The sequence below is a fragment of the Erythrolamprus reginae genome, chromosome 3 (genome assembly GCF_031021105.1).
Source record: "Erythrolamprus reginae isolate rEryReg1 chromosome 3, rEryReg1.hap1, whole genome shotgun sequence".
Classification (NCBI taxonomy): Eukaryota; Metazoa; Chordata; class Lepidosauria; order Squamata; family Dipsadidae; genus Erythrolamprus; species Erythrolamprus reginae.
In genome coordinates, this window is record NC_091952.1 from 131122391 (window position 1) to 131143564 (window position 21174).

Here is a 21174-nt window from a genome sequence, read left to right on the forward strand (position 1 = left end):
GGAAGCTGCGGAGTATGTGGCAAGTCTCCATGATAAGGACTCACTAAAGTTGGGGAATACTGGGGTTTTCCTGGAAGAACTATGGGCCAGATTAGAAGAAAAGACACGAGCCCAGTCAGAGGCAGAGATATGAGGCTTAAAGCAGAGGGGTTGGTCAGTGAAGGATATGTTCAGAAGTTCTGGAAGGTCGCTGGGAAGCTACAGTACTGGCCTGACCAACAGCTTGTCTACCACTTCAAAAAGGGCCTTGACAAGGAACTGCGCTGGGCATGTATCTAATGGGGCTCCCTGACCAGATCAACAATGGTACTAGACTGCCATGGTGCTAGATATTGAACTAAGGAGTTACAGACTTAGAGGTGACACTGACGCAAGACCAAGAAGGAGCCAACTGGTATGCGGGTAACATCAACTGCTCCCACTGATTTGCTGGTGGGACGAACTTGGGCTCTCATCCAGTGTTGGTGCCTATAGCCTGCCCCAAACTCAAGGGAGGTGTTGCTGGCAGCGATGAAGCTGAGGAAGCCAACCTGGAAGGCATTAAGGAAGACTAGTCTGGCTCACCAGACCACTGAGGTCCATTCTGGCTTGATTCAGGAAAGTGAAACTGCAGCTGAAATGGAGTCACCAGCTGTGCCCTATGATAGCGACAATGAGGTAGAAATCATTATACCCATTAGAATTGTGGTGCCCAAGTCAGGAGTTCAGGGGAGGGCTTTGTGTGCATTTGGTATTTAATGAGCCTGCCGACTGTATTGAAACTGGGAATCCGAGCAAAACAGCAACCCAGAGCCTTGAGATTTGAGCAGGTCAGTGGCTCACTAATTGGGGGGATCTGTTACTCACCTGATCTAATCAATGAGGCTAGAAATGGGCCAGCACTGGAAGTTAATCTATCTACAGAGAGGGGCGGCATACAAATCCAATAAATAAATAAAATAAATAAATAAAATAAATAAAATTAAATAAATAAATAAATAAATAAATAATCTGGTTTGTAATAGTCCCAAAAATGACTGAAGTGGTGATCCTGGGACTGGCCTGGCTAGACAAAAGATATGGTGGGAAGGGAGAAACAGAAAGAGGAGGCTAGGGAGAGGTCCTTTTCCTCCTCCACATGACCAGGATATCCAGCAAAATGTAGGTGATAGCCTGAATACTCAGGTGCAATGTTGGAGCAACCACAGGGGATCCAGATCATCCTCAGAGAGTACCATGAATGGTGGAGGTGTTCAGTGAGGAGTGCGACATACTGCTTCCACGCTGTCCAACAGACCGCACAATCAAAATCATATCAGGGATGAAACTACCTAAGCCTACTATATACTCCATGACCCCAATGAAGCTGAGGGAGAATATCCACAAGAATCTAGCCAGAGGCTTCATCCAACCAGTGAAATCCTGAGTAGCAGCCTGCTTTAGTTTAAGGGGGGGAAAGATGGGATGGGATTATGTGTGGACTTTAGAGAGATTAATGGAGTATGCATGGAAAACATCTACCCACTTCCTCTGATGAAAGGTATGCTAGCACCCCTGGCTAAAAGAAATATATTCATAGATTTGAGAGAGGCATATTATCAGGTCAGTATCAAGGAGGGGGATGAGTGGAAAATGACATTCAGCTGCCTGATTAGAAGCTTCCAGTTCAAAATGATTGTGTTTGGGCTACAGGGAGCCCCCACAATGTTTATTCAGCTGATTAATAAATGCTACATGAGCATGTATATAAGGGAATTCTAATTTATTTGAATGACATCCTGATCTTCACTGAGACGATGGAAGAGCATATGAAGGTAGTCCGCCAAGTCCTTAAGAAACTCCTGGCAGTGAACCTATATGCTAAACTGTCCAAGTGCAAGTCCGACCAGTCCCACTTGGACAAGCTGGTTCACTGAGTGTCAAGCGAGGGGGTGGAACTGGACTTCACAAAAGTGAAAGCCATCTTGGAGTGGCAACCCTCTCATACCCACAAGCAGCTACAGAGCTTTCTGGGGTTCGTGAATTTCTATCAGCAGTTCATCACTTTGTAAAAGTAGCTCTGCTGATCACAGACCTATTGAAGACAGTAAGTATGGCAGCTAAGCCCTGACAAGCCAGCCCTTCCAGTGGACTATGGAATGCCAGGAGGCATTTGAAACACTAAAGAGGTTGTTCATAAAATAGCAAGTCCTAAAGCAGCCCAACCCCATGGAACCTTTCATTATCCAAGCCAATGCCAGTAATGTGGCCATATGGGCTATCCTTCTTCAGAAGAATGAGGTGTGTGTGTGTGAAACTTACAGCCATGTGCCTATACCTCTCAGAAACTCACTTTTACTGAGAAGCGGTGGGCAGTAAGGGAAAAGGAGGCTTTTGCCTTTTGATGGGTGCTGCTATTTGTGACATTTCTTAGAAGGCAGCAAGGTACCTTTTGAAGTATGGACTGATCATAAAAATCTGGAAGGCCTCACAAGCTCTCAACCAAACTGGTTCAACTTCACCTTAAAGCATATTGGTTCAACTTCACCTTAAAGCATATCTCGTAGGGAGGAAACTTCCTCAGCGATGCTCTTTTGTGAATGCCCCATACAAGAGCAGCAGGGGGGAAGTGGTCAATGCAATCATCCCACTCCTCAGCAAGCAGCTCAAATGACCACAATGTGATGAGCCAGAAAACAGTCAGCCAAGCCCAGTAATGAATTGACCCAGAAGCTCAAGGCTGAGCTACATCCTGACCCCTGGCTCAAAGACCATCAGCAACTCCTGACTACCAGGGATGGGTTAGTATGGAAGGGGACTAAGCTGTATGTCCCAAGTACTCTACAAGTCCAAATTCTGCAGAAAAGCCATGATGTCAAACAAACTGGACGTTTAGGGTTTTTGAAAACTCTACACCTGGCCAAGAGGCAGCTTTGGTGACCAAGAATGAAAAAGTACATAGACAGTTATGTTAAAAGCTCTGTGACTCGCGCAACAATGAAGAAGAGACTAGGTTATTGCAACAAGTAGCTGAGATGACCCGACCCTGGAAGGAAATCATGATGGACTTCATAGACTGAGAGAAGTGGAAATACAATTATTTGGACAGCAGTTGATTTCCTTTCATAAAGCAGGCTCACTTTATAGCCTGTCCCGGACTACTTTCAGCTCCCACAAATTTGTAAAGCTGTTGCTGAAGCACATCTACCAGCTGCATGGAGTACCAAGGAGAATCATCTCAGATTGGGGGGGGGGGGGGGGTTCAATTTATGGCCAATATACAGAGGGAATTCATATCGTCAATTGGTTCCACCCAAAGTCTTTTTTTGGGTTTTCATCTGAATACCAATGGTGCAACAGAACAACCTAACACAATGATACTTGAGATGTTATGTTAACTACCAGAAAACCAATTGGACAGAACTGCCATTTGCTGAAGTTGCTTATAATAATCCAGTGCATAATAGCAGGGGACTTATTCCCTTTAAGGTAGTGAATATAGTGGAATTTGTCCCAATGCATGAATACTCTCAGGAACACACACACACCCAGTCAGTCTGATAGAGTGGGTTGATTAGTTCTGGAGTGCTTGGGGAAAAGTAAGGCAAGTGCTAACTAAAGCAGCAGAGGTTCAAAAGGAGCAGGCAGATAAGAGTGGTGTCCTCAGAGACCTTTTCACATTGGGGAAATAGCTTACCTCTCCACTAAATACTTAACATTAAAACTGCCTTGCAAAAAAACTATGTCTAAAGTTCCTGGGCCCATTCCCAATAGTCATCAACCTGGTCATCAACCTGGTCAGGGTGAAGCTAAAACGTCTCTGGAGAAAGTGTATCCATAGTAGCTTATTTAAGCCAATGATCCCATAGTAGTAGAAGGGGAACTCCATTATGATATAAAACAAATTGTAGATTCCAGGCTATATAATTGGAAGATACAGTATCTAGTTCAATTGAAGGGTTACCCCCTGCCAGAGCCTATTCTTTAGCCCAAGGATATAAGGACAGAGAGGCTGGTTAGGAAATTTCATGTCAAGAATCCTCAGAAACCAAAAGAACCACCTGAGGGAAAGGGAGTTAAACATGGAGAATTAATATGTACTTGTGCTTAGTATCTTTCAGGTGATTTTACTCTGTAAAGGGGAGGGAGACTGTCAACTTTCAAAATGATTCTGGCTGAGGCATCCCCCCCCCCCCAATTTCTCAATTGCCACACAGATGGGAGAGGATGGGAGGTTTGAAATGCTATTCTCTCTAGTGGTCCTCTGCAATAGAACCAGTGTATAGAGGAAGCAAGAAAAGAGTACTATATTTGTCTGAGATGTACACAGAATAACACAGCTCCTAGACAGCATCATCACTGATGGTATGCTATTAATTGGAACCCTATATATAAATAAATTGAGTATAACCAGCGAATGTATACTTATCTCCTGCTGAAAGAACACAAAATATGCAGTATCAGCTTCCTTGCTATCCAGGAAAGAGAACAGCTGATACGGCAGTCTATATGGATCACTTAGGAAGGCCATTTTTTAAATCCTGGAACTACTTCAAGAAATGTGAGAGGGAACAGAAGGAACTAGTTGCTACACTTTTGCAAATCTGGCTATTTCTATTCACAATATAGGATATAGGCTTGTGATGATGGACCTTTTTTTGGTTCATATGCCAAAAGGGTGTGTGTGATGTGCTGTCACATGCACATATCCATTCCCTCCCCCATGCATGCGCACTCCCACATTTTCCCTGCACATGCGCACATTCCCCCCCAACCCCAGGCAAGCACACAGGCCTCACTGAAACATTGGATGGCGAAAAAACAGCCAAACCAGGAGTTTGAAAAAATTGACGTCCGGTTTGCCCGTTGTGCTGTTTTTTGAACTCCGGAGCTTCAAGGAAGTTTCCTGAAGCCCCGGAGTGTGGCAAACAGCACAATGGGGAAACCAGAAGTTTTGTTTCCAAACTTCTGGTTTGCTTGTTGGGGGCTTCAGGAAGCTGAAGAGGGCGAAACAGCCTTCCCCACGGCCGAAAATAGCTGGCTAGCACACCCATTTGCACTGGAGCTGACATAGGGCAATGCCTGTGATGCCCTCCAATATGGCTCCATGTGCCACCTGTGGCATGCATGCAATATGTTCATCATCAAGGGTCTAGTCAATTTTGTTCTGTTTAGACTCTAGATAGTTTGGATTACAGGTCTCATGAATACATTGCAATATTCCATGCATGGGAAAATATATGTGGATCAATACATTTTGCAGACATCTGTGAAGCATCAAAAATATTCAGACACAGCTATAGTCAGTCCTATTTCACCCCAGAAGCACAGAATTGATTTGGGATTCAGCCAAATCTGAAACGTCCTTTTTTCTTTCCCAAGGTGACTTTCAAAAACAAATTATAATGATTCAGTCTGCACTGGGAAAAAATAGACCGATTGGTGTCCATTGTCTATTTTTTATGTATAATTTCTCAATTAATTTACTCTTCAATCCCTAGGATAGTTTTGCCTTTTTTTATTATTATTATTATTATTATTATTATTATTATTATTATTATTATTATGTCAATACAACACAGCAAACGAGATCACTATGCTGGATTTCGTATTTCATCACCAGTCGGGCGCTTCCCAAGCACCTAGGACTGCATGATGTAGCGGCGAATTATGTTTGCTGATCCCAGTAAAGCAGCCTTTTGCAATTGACAGATGAAGATTTTGTCAATTCCGATTGTTTTCAAATGTCTCCTGAGATCCTTTGGCACTGCGCCCAGCGTGCCAAGTACCACTGGGACCACTTTCACTGGCTTATGCCAGAGTCGTTGCAGCTCAATTTTTAGATCTTCGTATTTCACTAATTTCTCTGATCTAAAAATCGAGCTGCAACAACTCTGGCCCATTTCCCAACTTCTGGTGGGCCCAATAGGCCTTTTTTTCACCCTCCCCAGGCTCCAGAGACTCCAGTGTTGGTAATGACATTTAAAGCCCTACATGGCATTGGGCCAGAATACATCCGGAACCGCCTTCTACCGCACAAATCCCAGCGGCTGATAAGGTCCCACAGAGTTGGCCTTCTCCGAGTCCCGTCGACCAAACAATGTCGTTTGGCGGGCCCCAGGGGAAGAGCCTTCTCTGTGGCGGCCCCAGCCCTCTGGAACCAACTCCCCCCAGAGATTAGAAAGGCCCCCACCCTCCTTGTCTTTCGCAAATTACTTAAGACCCACCTTTGTCGCCAGGCATGGGGGAGTTAAGTTATTCTTTCCCCCTAGGCTATTACAAGTTATGCATGGTATGTTTGTGTGTATGTTTGGCTTTTTATAATAAGGCTTTTTAGTTGTTTTTATTAATTGGATTGTTCATGTTGTTTTACCACTGTTGTTAGCCGCCCCGAGTCTGCGGAGAGGGGCGGCATACAAATCCAATAAATAATAATAATAATAATAATAATAATAATAATAATAATAATAATAATAAGAAACGCCCTCCCACATTCCCCCAGAGACCCTCCGGAAGCCACATATACCCTCACATAGCTTATGTGTGAACCAAAAATCAGCTGGCCAGCACGCACATGTGTGCTGGAGCTGAGCTGGGGCAACAGCTTGTGTGCCCTCAGATATGGCTCCGCGTGCCACCTGTGGCACCCTGCCATACGTTCGCCATCATTGGCCTAGAAGAATGTTGTCCACGGGGTCACGATGGATTGGACATGACTTCACAACTAACAACAAGAAGTTGTTATTTTGGGGGTTAGAAAAAGGAACATATGCAGTACAGATTCTGAACATATGCTACTTTCACACATTTCTACAAAGGCACTGAGATCTCTGGCTACAATATTTATCTTTAAGTATTCTTTAAAAACAAATGATATTTTAACTATATCTTTCAAAATGAAAAGCAAATGCAAAGCTCAACAGAAAGTCATACACTCAAATATTCACCTACAGAAATATATTGTTTCTATCTCTGTAATTCTAATTAGAAATTTTAATTACAAGTTTAAAATGTGTGCCAGTTTTCATGAAAATATGCTTGCAACATACCAAAGAGTTTTTGGTATGCAAGAATGGAATGAACAAGTAGATTCAACCCACTGGAGTCAAAGGAAGAAAAACAGGCAGCCTCAGAAGCCCCAGTTCCACAAGTGAACTGACTCCAGGCATAGGAGCAGCATCAAGGGATGCCAAATAACGTCACAAAAACAACACCACAGCTGTTTGAAGCAAGACTACTCTGTTTCCAATCAGGAAACAGAAAGCAGCCCATCAGTTGAGATGAGTAGTCAAATTGTAAAAGGAGAGCTCCTCTGCCTTTACATGGGGCACACAAAGGCATCAATCACAGCTAGGAGTTATTTTGCTACTTTCTACCTAGCAACCAAGATTCTGCACAGGTCTCTCTTTCTTCAAATAAGAGCTTGTTTATTTGCCAGCATTTCCAGGAATATACCCTGAAGGCACAAATACTTCTCCCTGGAGGGTAATCATATGAAAATACCTTTTAAACCAACAAGGACTATGTAAGCATAGTGGCTCACATGCATCTATGCACAGATGTACATTATACCGGTAGCTGTTTCTAGGATATTTATGGAAGAGTGGCTGGATTTTCTTAGTATATTTTGCAAAATTCATCAGTGCTGGTTTTCATGGTCAATTTCTTGCCCAAAATCACTCTAAAATACCCCGTGACTTACCAATAACCAATCCCTTTAACTCAGGATTCAGGTCTGATAAGGGACAGAAATAGCACTGATTTCTAGACTTAGACTGACTTTATTGTCACTTTGAATGTGCACTAAGCGGCATACATTAAAATGCATGTTGCATACAGCTCTCAAAGGGTCTCCACCCCTAATATAAACATGACTAGATAGATAGATAGATGGATGGATGGATGGATGGATGGATAGAGATAGATAGATAGATAGATAGATAGATAGATAGATAGATAGATAGATAGATAGATAGATAGATGTTGAATCAGCGAGGAGAAAGCACTAAACCCTGCGGCATCCCACCCCGCTTAGTAGGAACCAGGAGTGGGATCTCTTACCTTCCCCCTAGTATAATACAAAATTATGCATGTATCCACATATATGACATGGAGAAACAACACAGTCTAGTTTGTATGCATACAAGTACATGGATGAGAGAAATAAATTTTGCAAGTTTACCAGACAGATGGCATAAGGAATAAAGCTATTATAGAATCTAGACGTCCTCATAGAAATAATTCAAAACATCCTCCCAGAGGGGAGCAACAGAAACAGGCCATGAAGTGGATGCCGCCCCGAGTCTACGGAGAGGGGCGGCATACAAATCTAAATAAATTAAAAAAAATAAATAAAAATAAATAAAAAGTAAAATAAAATAAAATAAATAAGGGATACCTCTAACTATGCCTTGAGCCCTAAGAACAAAGCACTTACAAGCAGTATCCTGAATAATGGAAACGAGCTTACTCATCACCTTGGCTGTCTTTACCACTCTCTGTATGGACTTTCTATCTGGTGCCACCACCAAACCAAACAGTGATGCAGTTTGTTAAAACGCTCTCAATTGTGCCTCTGTAAAAAATGGTCAGGACAGAAGGAGAAAGATGTGCTCTCCTCATCCAACACAGGAAATGCAAGTGCTGGTTTGCATACTTCACTAAGCATGACGTGTGGAGAGACCAGTTCAGATTGTTAGTTATATGCACCCCCAGATACTTAATACTGTTGATTACCTGTATCCTTGACACTGAGTGGAATATTATCTACTTTATTTTATTAACATTTAGAACATTTAGAACCAGGTTACTTTTATTGCACCAATCCACCACAGTTTTCATCTCTTCCCTATATGCCTTGTCCCAGATAAGACCCCCCACTGCCGTGTCATTCACATACTTCACAACGTGATTCATAGCAGATTTGGCACAGCAGTCGTGGGTCATCAAGGTGAATTGTAGCAGACTCAAGATAGAGCACTATGGGGAACCTGTACTCAAGGAGGTGGAGACTTTTTTTCCAACTTGCACAAACTGGGGTCTATCAATAAGGAAATCCAGTATCCAATTGCATAAAGAAGTATTAAAATCTAATAGGCCCAATTTGTTTACCAAATACTGAGGAGTAATTCTGGAGGCAGTGGAATGGGGGCTGTGCACAATCCTTGCTCTGCTTTGATCGCTCAGAAGCCTTTAATAACATCTACCATGGTATCTTTTTGAGCTGGCTCTGGGGAGTGAGGTGGGCATCATTGTATTGTGCTGGTTCATCTCCTTCTCCAGGTTTGATACCAGTAGGGATGGGGGAAGGTAAGAGATCCCACTCCTGGTTCCTACTAAGCGGGCTGGGATGCCGCAGGCTTGGTGCTTTCTCCTTGCTGATTCAACCTCTATCTGAAGCTGCTGCGTGAGCTCATCCACTACCATGGGATGAATTGTCATCAATATGCTAATGATACCAATTATACATCCCTGCCCCTGGTGAATTAAGTGATACTTGGATATCTTCTTGTGGTGCCTGGAGGGTGCGAAGGTCAGGACGGGGAACAACAGGCTTCAATTGAACCTTCGTTAATTTTTCACAAGTCCCACAACACTTGGCTATGTCATCAGGCTTGGGGGGCCCAAGGGAATGGGAAAGTGTTGAGGTGGCTCCATTATTGTTAATATCTGTTGTTATCCCTTGTCTTTTTAAAATTGTACAAGTATCCCTTGACTTATGACTGCTACTGCACACTCTCTGTGGTCACATTTCAAGTACTGAACAACTGGCTTATGTTTAGCACTGATTGTAGCATTCCAGGGTCACATTATCACATTTTGTGACTTGTTGTTATTTTGTGCCCAGTGGATAAGCTGGAAGCGAACCTATAACCAGATGTTTCACTTAACGATAACATGATTTATTTAACAACTCTGGTGAAACATTTATCAACTGTTATAAAAACAGATGTAAAGTCAGGTCTAGTCTGACTATCACCCAACAAGTTACAACTAAAATTTGGGGCTCAAATGTGCTTGTAAGTCAAGGACTGCCTGTAATAAGTTTTTTTAAACTATTGGTTTTTACATTGTTAACCTTTTTTTAGTTAATGTCACCCAAAGTCACATTTTAACATAAAGATGAATGAAGCCATTTTAATTGTTAAGAATGACTATTTGATCATTATATATCTCATATGTATATCTCATTACTTATATACTGTAATCAGTAATTATGGTGGTAAATTAGGAAATAGATGATATCATTTCTCCCTTTCTCTATTTCTGAAGCCTGCTTTTATTACATCAAAAATATTTCTCTATTCATATATATTTGGTGAAGTTATTTTTTCCTCTCTTATACATGCACACACCCATGTAAATAAAACCGGTACATCAAATATTGTATGCTTTCAATCTTTTTTGAAAACGTGCCAAATATCAAGCTCAAGAATGAGACTGTATGATTATTTTGCTTGTTGCTGGAGACACAACTCTATTCACATGCTACTGAAGAACTGTTATTCAAGGAACAGAGTGTGGAGGCTGAAGAGGCATACCAAACTAATAATGGCCTTTGTTACTCTTTGGGGCACTACTCCAACATTAGTGCCATACATACCAAGGCTATGAAAAAACTTCTTTATGATTATGAAAGGCTGCCTGCCATTTCATGGAAGGAATAAAATACATAAATGAGAAAGATTACACTGTGGGTACTAAAGCCATGGCTAATGTCACCATGAAGATGATCTATCTTTCTACGTCTCAAACTCTTGATCCCAAAAGAGCTAGTTTCAGTTTCCTATTTCTGCTATCCAACATAATATAAAAATACAGGTAATCCTTGGGTTACGAGCATTTCCTTAGCGAACGTTCACAGTTACGTAAAATTGCCCCCCAGTGTTTACAAACAAGTCCAAAAACTATGAATGTTGCAACACTATGCCAGTTGTTTGCTCCTACAAACGACCATAGAGGCTCTGCAACATGCACCCTACCTATTCCCCTCCCCCCCGCTCCGAGTCTTCATAGGCACTAGGCCTGTGGATATTCACTTTGCGAAGATCTAGAGATTCTTTGCTTTCTTGGCTTGTTTTGGCACTTCAGGCCTTTGGTGAGTATGCAGAGAATGAAGGCCTAAATTATTGCAAGATCACGCGGAATCAGTAGCACGAGATCTCATGCTATTGTTCTCTTGGGATCTCACAATACCTCAGGCCTTGTTCTCTACAAATGGAGGCCTGGACAAGATCTGCAGCAAAAGGCTTTGCAAATGGAGGAAGGTCTGAAACATCTAAGCTTTCCCTCTGTTTGTAAAGCCTTTTGCCATATTTGCAAAAAGCCTTTGCAGCCCAAAACAGAGCTCCGCAGTTCCATTTTGGCCTGTGCAGGCCTCGTCTGGCACTTCAGAGCTCCCTTTTGGGCTGCAAAATGCTGGATGAGGCCTGAACATATCAAAATGGGCCCATCTCAGTCCCTCTGGAGCTCAATTTCAGGCTACAAATTGCCAGACGAGGACTGCCCATGCCAAAATTGAGCTTCGGGGGGTGTGCACAGTTGACAACCTGAAGAATAGACAGGTTGCTAAATCTTTGCACATTAAGTGATCCAGTGCAGCAGGTTTGTGTGTGTGTGTGTGTGTGTGTGTGAAAAGCAATTCTGGGAGGTATGAGATTTTTCATGGGCCTGGGGCAGCTTTGAGTGGACTTAAGCAGGTGGCCCGTTCCATCACTAATGCCCCCCATGGCCTTCCCCATCCTGAAATACAGTGGTACCTCAGAACGCCTCTACTTACGAACTTTTCTAGATAAGAACCGGGTGTTCAAGATTTTTTTGCCTCTTCTCAAAAACCATTTTCTACTTACAAACCCGAGCCTTCAAAACTAACCTAAAAAGGCAGGGTGAAGCCTCCATGGGACCTCTCTAGGAATCTCCTGGGAGGAAACGGCCGGAAAAGGCAGGGAGAAGCCTCCATGGGGCCTCTCTAGGAATCTCCTGGGAGGAAACAGGGCCTCCCCCCTCCCTATGGTTTCTCCAATCACACACATTTGCTTGTACATTGATTTCTATGGGAACAATTGCTACTTCTTACAAACTTTTCTACTTAAGAATCTGGTCACAGAACAAATTAAGTTCGTACTGTACCACACATGCAGATAACAAACCGTGCATTCGATTAGCAAATGCGTAGGTGAAAGGAGGGAGTGATCCTGTTCAAGATACAAGATTCACTCGCACAAATCCTTGGGTTACGAATGGAAGGGCAGGTTCCATTGCATTTGTATCTTGAGGACTATCTGTACTGCAGATCATAGGTCTCACAAAAAAGGGAAAATGTAATCTCCTACTTAAAATTAAGAAAAACAAAGCCAACCAGATGATCCTACCTGCTGCGTTTGCTGCCGCTGAATGGCTCGCACTTTGGGAACTGGGCTCTCTCGCGAGGAGGAAGACTGTTGCCGGGATTGATTTCCCTCCTGAAGAGGCTCCATTGCCATCGTGGCAGATGCTACAGACATGCTGCCTGTGCTTCGAAGAGAAGCACTGTGAGGAAGTGAGTGGGGTGATCTGATCATTGAGCTGGTATTTGCTTGGTCTGCTTTGTGGATTTGGACCTGCACAGTGTAATTCTGATGAGCTGCCAAAGCTCGTTTGTCCAATAGGGTGCCCTGACCAGAACAATCTTCATTCTGGGTGCTGCATTTGGCATAATCCTCCATGCTGCTATTGCTGGGTACACTAAGTTTAAGGTCTTCACTATTCTGGCTTCGGAAACTGGTGACACTCAGGTTATCCAGACTTGATTCCATGGACACTTTAGAAACTGGCTGAGGACAATTGTTGAGATGATAAACTGGATTCTGGAAAAAAAGAGCCTGAAGATTGCCTTGCTGGTTTAATGCTGAATGAAGAGGTCTCCTGACTTGGGGGGTGGTCTGTGGTGTCCTGAGCTGCTTGATATTTGCCACCTGGATGACTGAAATCTGACTGCCAGATAAACGTACCGGGCCCTCGTGCATCATGGATCTAGATTCGCTCTGTGCGATATTGGGATCCTGGAGATTCATCAGCGATATGCTTCGGACGTTGGGCAGATTAGACTCGTCGCCTTTATCTGAGTAAGTCACACTCCGGGATGACGATTGCTGCATCATGAGCAATTTCCCTTTGAAATATTCTTCATTTTCTGGAGGGGCTGACCTCAACTTGCGCTCACTGAGAAACAATCAAAACAATTAAAGTCTTAACATTATATGCTTACTTGCATGCACAGATACACACACACACATTTATTTCTGCTAAAACAATTTCTCTGGTTCCATATTAATCCCCATATTTGAGTCTTCCAAGTGGAATAGTCTAGGTCAGTGATGGCGAACCTATGGCACAGGTGATAGCACAGCAGAGCCATATCTGCTGGCACACGAGCCGTTGCCCTAGCTCATTTCCAATGTGCATGTGTGTGATGGTCAACTGATTTTTGCCTCATACAGAGGCTCTTGGGAGGGATTTTTTTGGCTTTCAGAGAGCCTTTGGGGGATGGGGGAACGGCGTTTTTACCTTCTCCCGGCTCCAGGGAAGCCTTTGGAGCCTGGGGAGGGCGAAAAACGAGCCTACTGGGCCCACCAGAAGTTGGGAAATAGGCCATTTCCGGCCTCCAGAGGGCCTCTGGGAAGGGTGGGGAAAGCTGTTTTTGCTCTCCCCAGGCATTGAATTATGGGTGTGGGCACTCGCGCATGCACAATAGTGCGTGCCCACACTGTTTCGGCACCCAAGAGAAAAAAGGTTCACCATCACTGGTCTAGGTGGACAGGGGTGTTATTTATGAATGGGAATGGAACCAAAAGTCATCTGGGCTCCCAATTCAGAAGCAATGATTGTTGAAAGAGATAAGTAAGCAACGTTGTTCCGAAAAGGAACATTTGGCTCCACTCTGGAAGTTATCTTAAATAATGCAATGCCTAACATATAAATTTGTTTTAGCGTTCTAATCTTAATAATTTTAGTCTACCTCAGTCTATCCACAAGGCTCCAGTTTGCTGCAGGAGGATCATAGAAACTACACTCTACTGCTCTTATTTTCATTTTGTATTTCCATTAATGGCTTCAGCCACAAGCATAAGTAAAAAGGCCACATAAAAGCACATAAAAGATAAAACCGTGATTATTCAAAAGAACGCCTGCCTTACTCGTTTGTGACATAAAGCAGAATTCTACAACTTTTTCAGTTTTGTGAACGGGGGGGAGGGGGGATTCCGCATGAGTGGCGAGCAAGTGTGTGTGTACAGAACTCCATTTGTATGAGTGGTGGGCATGTGTGTGCATTGCTCACACAAACGGATCACACACAAATACTCTTGTCTGCTGTTTGCCTAAGTGGGGATGTGCGGCTACCTACTTCCAAATGACTCAAAGCCTGGAGGTAGACTATGGTTGGGAGGTTGGGGACCCCTGATATAGACATAAGAGAAAAATCCAAATTTGTCGTAATGTGTCCCTTTCTTGGTGAACAGGGAGATCTTATTTGTCATAGCAATAATTATTCATAACCCATATTGGCAAAAATCTAGAGACAATGATGCAGCATATTTATTGTGAAATAAGAACTCCAGTACAGTAAGTAGCATGAAGTCCGATCTATAATATGAAGTCTGATCTATGAAAGAAGATATAATCAGCCTACTTTTGTTGTTAAGATTTACTGTGCTGAAGTAGCAAGAATATTCTTATCTATTACTTTTAATGCAAGAAAATTAATTCTTCACTTGTTGGCAGAGCATCATCTCTGCTTACAAGTTAACTGCTCCTAGTGCTCTTCTTACTACATTATCAGTACATTATCTGATTAAACAGTGTCATCTGTGACTAAAACTTATTGGCAGTTAACAGGAACTCTTAAATTGTGATAGTAGAATTTTGGATTCTTCCTCTTCGGACTGTGGGTCGTAGGTAGCATATTTTGGAATGTTATTTCACTTTACACATACAGACACTCTCGTATAGGGTTTCTGAGTTTACAGGAAAGGCTGTAGTTCATACTGATACTAGAAGAACTCATCCTATTATTGCCAGTAAACAAGATCTCAGGTAGCAAATTGGACAAAGCTTGTGACTTGGAGAAGCACATGTAATGTTAAAAATACTGGGCTGAATAAAGCAATTATCCAGAGTTAAGAATATAAAGCATTACGATAACTAAGCTATTGCTTTCAGCAAAGCCCCACTCTTTTAATTATGGCATTACTCTGAATTTTAGTTCTTACTTTTCCCATCAAGCTAAAGAAAATTATGCATCTTTCTTTCTTCTAAATAATTTCAACAATGGACAGACAACGGAATACCTGTCAGCTGGGTCTTCAAATATTTTTTGCAGCGCAGAAGAGACATTGGGACTTGAATTATGATCTGGATAACGTCTCAACTGTTGCTGGATTGGCAGAGGGAGAGTGGTATGCTTTGCGATGTCATCGAGAATGCGTGGCAAAGGACCCAATTTTTCTACTGTTGCCTGTAGAAAGGAATTTTCACTCTGATTTGACAATAAGCAATGTGGCATTCATTATTTCAGGGTTTAAAAAAAAAAATCAACAATGAATGTGGATGGTTGAGTTGTAAGAAAAGATGAGCACTTGTATGTGGGTGTGAAAAACCACAATGCATTGTAATGGAGCAACAGCACCAGAGTGATCCAGTGACTCATGGATGGAGGAGACAAAACAGGGTGCAGCAGACATTGAGTAAAGAAAAGGAAATAGAAATTAAAAATTGAGCCTCCAAAATGAAAAAAGTTAATGCTCATAAAACTAATGCATATCTATGCTGCAAAACAAATTGTAATCCAAGCCCAGGTAGAGGAGAATGGATGGGATGGAGTAATAATAAAATCACTATTAAATTAAAGTGTAATCCAGAAACCTAAAAAGGGATTTTTGTTGGAAGCGAGTGTTTGCCGGGTGGGGTGTGTGTATGTGAGATTGAGGTCAGCTGAATTCATTCGGCTATAATTTGAGAGCAGTAATTCAGCAAGAGCACTGAAAGAAACCATAGGAAGTATAAAGACATATATAAAGGTATTTAAATCACATTTTGTCTTATAACTACTAACAGGAATGAACATTAAGCATGTAATTTGTTCATAAACACAACTCTACAAATAATATTCCATAACTTCCTGCATTGGATCCCAAGTGATCCCTTCAAAAATGAAAGTAACTCCTTGCCTGGTCATCACTTATGATTCTCAAGAAAGGAAACACCACGTAGGTGTTTCATATGTATGAATGAATGGATGTAATACGGTTGACTCTTGGCATCTGCTTGGGTTAATCCTACAATTTTTTTAGCAAGATTTCAGAAGTGGTTTGACACTGTCTCCTTCCTAGAATTGAGAAAATGTGTTTGGTCCAAAGTCATCCAGTTGGCTTTATGTGTCTAAAGCAGGACTAGACTAGACTAGACCAGTGATGGCGAACCTTTTTTTCCTCAGGTGCCGAAAGAGTGTGTGTGTGCACTATCGTGCATGCATGAGTGTCCACACTCATAATTTAATGCCTGGAGAGGGCGAAAATAGCTTCCCTCATTCCCTGGAGGCCAAAAATGGCCTGTTTTCCAACTTTTGGTGGGCCCGGTAGGCTCATATTTCACCCTCCCCAGGTTCCAAAGACTTTCCTGGAGCTGGGGGAGGGTAAAAATGGCCTCCCCGGAGGCTCTCAGGATGCAAAAATGCCCTCCCAGAGCCTCTATGCAATCCAAAAATCAGCTGGCCAACATACACATACATGTTGGAGCTGAGCTAGGGCAACAGCTCGCGTGCCAGCAGATAAGGCTCCACAAACCAGCTGTGGCACCCGTGCCATAGGTTCGCCATTACTAGACTAGACTAAGACTAGAACTCAGCATCTTCCAGTTTCTAACCTGGTGCCTTAGCCACTACATCAGACCGGCTCTCTTTAAACAATTGGAATATGGCTTTTATTTTAGGAGAAGATAATGAATCAAGCCTAATTTTCTTTAAAACAAAATAAATGATGAATATGATGGGTGAAATGTGCTCATTTGCTTTAGAATTTAATGCAACTTAACCCAAGCCCAAAGTGGTGGACGTTCAGCACCAATTAAATTTCATTACTGTCTCTCTACTGATTCCCAATGTTTAGTCTGCACTGGATGAAGTTATAACCTCTTTTTAAAAAAATCAAAATTAACTATGATCATTACCCAGGAAGCAGCTTGTGGACACCCCTTGGATAAAATTGGTGTCCAGCCAGCCCTCCCCAGCCTTTAAACTAATTTACCTTGTCCACCTCCCAGACAATTTCCCATAGCAAAGAATGCAAGACAGCAAACTCCTTTCCAAGATCTATGTATCCTCCATATCCTGGCTTATTAGAAATGGTGTCCTCGTTAGAAATTTCTGCCAAGAAGCATTTCATATGTGTCCATTCATGCTCTAGAAAGTCATTCATAAAGGTAATATATTCTTCTTTGTTCCCAAATCTGTGTTGGGGAGAGAGAAAAAAATAGAGAAGAGAAAGAAGGTCAGCAGTTTGGCAGGAAATTTTCAAGGGGAACAGTGTGGTCTTACAAGGTTGATTAAGAAATTCCAAGACGCAAAGCAATATTTCTGTGACCGAATGGCAATTTCTACAATACTTAGTTAAATAATGTTGCAAGTAGTCATTATAGACAGACAAAGCTAGTATGAGAGATTAATAATTGTGCCTGCTGTGTACTCCTCTTCCTCCCCTCCCCCACCCCCGCTATTGTTAGAGATTTTCGTGGCTTCACAAAATTTATTTGTCAAGAATTAGGAGAAATAAGGAAAAGCCGCACCCAAGTCCACCTGTTAATAATAATAATAATAATAATAATAATAATAATAATAATAATAATAATAATAATATCTTAATTATCTTCTTTGGCCCCAATCTGTAATAGTGGCAAATGAAGTCCAAATTACATCTAGTTTAAATATTGAAATTAGAAACTTCATCAGCTGGAGGCAGTAAAGACCATAGACAATAGCAAGGACAAAGTAATTAATTTAGTATACTGTATCATCTTTTACTGCTGCCCTGAGGGAAATATTTTTTTACTAAACCTTTGGAGTAAAAAGATCTTTCCTTAGTACCCTTGAGGTTAGTCAAAGTTGCAACCTTTTGGTGGAGGATCATACTGCAGTTATTTTTCAATATCACTAACACATAATACCACATAAAAATACATGCGGTCTGCTTCTAATTGGAGAAAGTGATCTAGTAAGATCGTGAATACTAATACTGTACTGAAAGTCAACCAGTATCTGGGGCAACTCATCCTGCTCCACTAACCTACATCCTACTATTCAAGTGGGGACTTCTGTTTATAATTTTTTTATAGCGTTGTGATCTGAAACCGGGTAATGTAATGTTCAAATGTACATTTTTGAACATGGAATTTCAGCACATATAGACCCTCTCCATATACTATGAACAGAGAAAAGACAAAACAGCTGTACATTATAGCTGTTGCCAAATCATTCCTATGAAATAACACACATCACAATGATAAATAGCAGCAAATCCCTTAATGATCATTACAAATAATGAAATCACACTTGCCTTGTGAAATTTGCTAAGTTTTGGATAACCTTTGCAATTAGTGTGAGTGCACGAGAGGTAGTGTCATCTGGGTATTCCTGCATGAGGTGGAAGAGACTTGGAGACATGATGGCTGGGCAAAGGAATCGCAGGAAAAGCGAGGCACTGATCAGGCGTTCGCTGATATCCTGCTTTCCCCGTTTGAGGCACTGCTGCTTCCATGATGCAAATACCTCCTTCAGCTCCCGAGGAAAGACACTGAAAAGATAACAACATTAGGCAAATTCCCATTGGGATAAACACATGAAATTGCTTCTCTTGCTATGAAAGTCTAGTATTGTATTTATCAACACATTGATAAGGGTATTTCTTGTCTTCACCTGGGAAGAAAAATCTATCTAGGGTGGAATTATCAATAAATACTAATAACCACTTTCATAAGCTTGGAAACCAAAGCTTCCAGTGTCACAAATTTCATTAGCAAATAATTAATACTTAACAATTAACAAATTAATAATTAATTAACAATTAACAAATAACAAATAATTCCCTCAACATTGTCAAACTATTTACTAAGTCTGCACTACTATTAATCTTCTCACCGTTCCCATCACCCATCTCCTCCCGTAAATGACTGTATGACTGTAACTTTGTTGCTTGTATCCTTACAATTTATATTGACTGGTTCCTAAATTAATTTGATTGCTTATTTGTACCCCAACTATGATTAAGTGTTGTATCTTAAGATTCTTGACAAGCTTCTCTTTTAAGTACACTGAGACCATATGCACTAAGACAAATTCCTTGTCTGTCCAATCACACTTGGCCAATAAAATTTAATTCATTCTATTCCTAGTAAGTTGATATAATATGGATGAGGTGTAGCCTAGTTTTGGCTACGCAAACTCTATTATTTTTATAGGAGAATGAGAGGCATTAAATACTTCTAGATACATCTACTAGAAGGAGTCAGTGCAGGTAAAATATGAATAGATGCAAGTTTCTTTGTATGTATAAAATCAATTGCGTAGACTCAGTTTATTCCAGTAGAGCATTGTTTTTCAACCTTTTTTCTTCAGGGGAACCCTTTGGTGTCGTCAGATTTCTGGCGGAACCCTGGTTGAAAAACACTACATTAAGCTGTATATCCTGAAGCTGGAATAGGATTCTTTTATTGGCCAAGTGTGATTGGACACACAAGGAATTTGTCTTTGGTGCCTATGCTCTCAGTGTACATAAAAAAAGATACATTTGTCAAGAATCATGAGGTACAACACTGTGTGTCTGAGGAACATCATCTTTATTTAGATGCCCCAAGCTTCCATCTGAATTTGCAAACACAGATTTATGAAAATGTGTAGAGATTTTAAGAAACCCCAGCAAATTATCATAAACGATGTGGACGGACACTTGATAGGTGAGGGAATACAGATGGAAACACCTCCACCCCAACCCCAAGGAAAATTTCTCCATTCGGGTTGCATTATTAACTTTCTTTGTTTTGGCTGGAGAGGGGAGAAGGAGCCGCTTCTCCACCTCGGCTGCCAAGGGGCTTCCATTAACCGTCAGCTGCTGAGGGAGACCCCAGGGAAGGAGGAGGAGGAGGAGGAGGAAGAGGCGGAGGAGGGACTGTGGAGAAATGAACCGGCAGGGGCGATGAAAGCCCAGACCAGAGGGGACAGCGAGGGTTGCTGCTGCTGCATGAGACGGTCCTGGTCATTTTTTAAAAAAATCAATAAGTCGCGGAACCCCTGGCTTGTCCTTGTGGAACCCTTGGGTTCTGCAAAACCCCGGTTGAAAAACACTGGAGTAAAGCATTGTATAAAAATGACGTAAGAAACACATGCTACTCCTTGTCTAATTTATATTAAATGGGTTTGAAGAAGCATAGCTACCGGCTGGCTTTGCCAATGGAATTATTCACTTTTCACAATTAAAATATTGTATTCCTAGTGAAAGGGAAGAGCGAAGATAGCATCATTATTTATTATATTATATTATTTATTAGATTTCTATGCCGCCCCTCTCCGAAGACTCTGAGCGGATCCCTATAAATGACAATAAATAATCCTTTATCCACTCACGAGTAGGTATTGACAATTTTGCAGAAGGCTAGCTCACAACACATTTTGAGATTTGCCTGGTGAGCAGCTAATTCATTAGGTGGACTTTTGCTGGGATCCACTTCACAGTTCTCATCCGACTCATATAATGCCTTGATAAATTCACCTAACAATCAGGTAATAAGGAAAAGGCAAAAGAAAAAAAATATTTAAAAAGTTACTAGATAATCTTGTTAGAACAAACAATCATACTGCTTACTACCCACAACAACAAATTCTCCAAAGTGTGACAGGACATTAATATTCCATAAATCTCCACAAACATTTTTCTTCCCTTCTCTGATTTGAAGTGAAGTCAAATATCTCTACCTAAATGTAGAATAGATAACACACCTGTCCCTAGTATTGACAGTGTTCAAATAACAGGGAATGGCTCTGCTGCTAGAAGACAATCTAGTCGCAGGAGAAGGGTGGCATAAAAATCAATCTAACAAACAAACAAACAAACAAACAATAGGTAAAAGCCAGACAAGGGTTCCTCGTCACCACCGCTACCGATGTGGTTGCGCATGCAGCTTCTGGTGACCGGT

The 21174-nt window shown here is 41.6% G+C and overlaps 1 protein-coding gene across 6 annotated transcripts in view; it reads right to left on the reverse strand.

Moving 5' to 3' along the window:
- The window catches only part of RASAL2 (RAS protein activator like 2), a 271051-nt gene that overhangs the window by 22605 nt on the left and 227272 nt on the right, over positions 1-21174 (reverse strand). For 5 of the 6 annotated variants that reach the window (XR_011558627.1, XM_070746687.1, XM_070746686.1 and 2 more), the window contains 5 exons: positions 20606-20750; positions 18543-18779; positions 17238-17439; positions 15285-15451; positions 12330-13158 (listed from right to left, as the gene is read on the reverse strand). Coding sequence is in view for 5 of the 6 variants with exons in the window: in XM_070746687.1 (XP_070602788.1) it covers positions 12330-13158; positions 15285-15451; positions 17238-17439; positions 18543-18779; positions 20606-20750 (1580 nt within the window). In the remaining variant the exon portion in view is untranslated. The remainder of the gene's footprint in view (positions 1-12329; positions 13159-15284; positions 15452-17237; positions 17440-18542; positions 18780-20605; positions 20751-21174) is intronic. The other variant, XM_070746688.1, reaches the window with a different exon arrangement.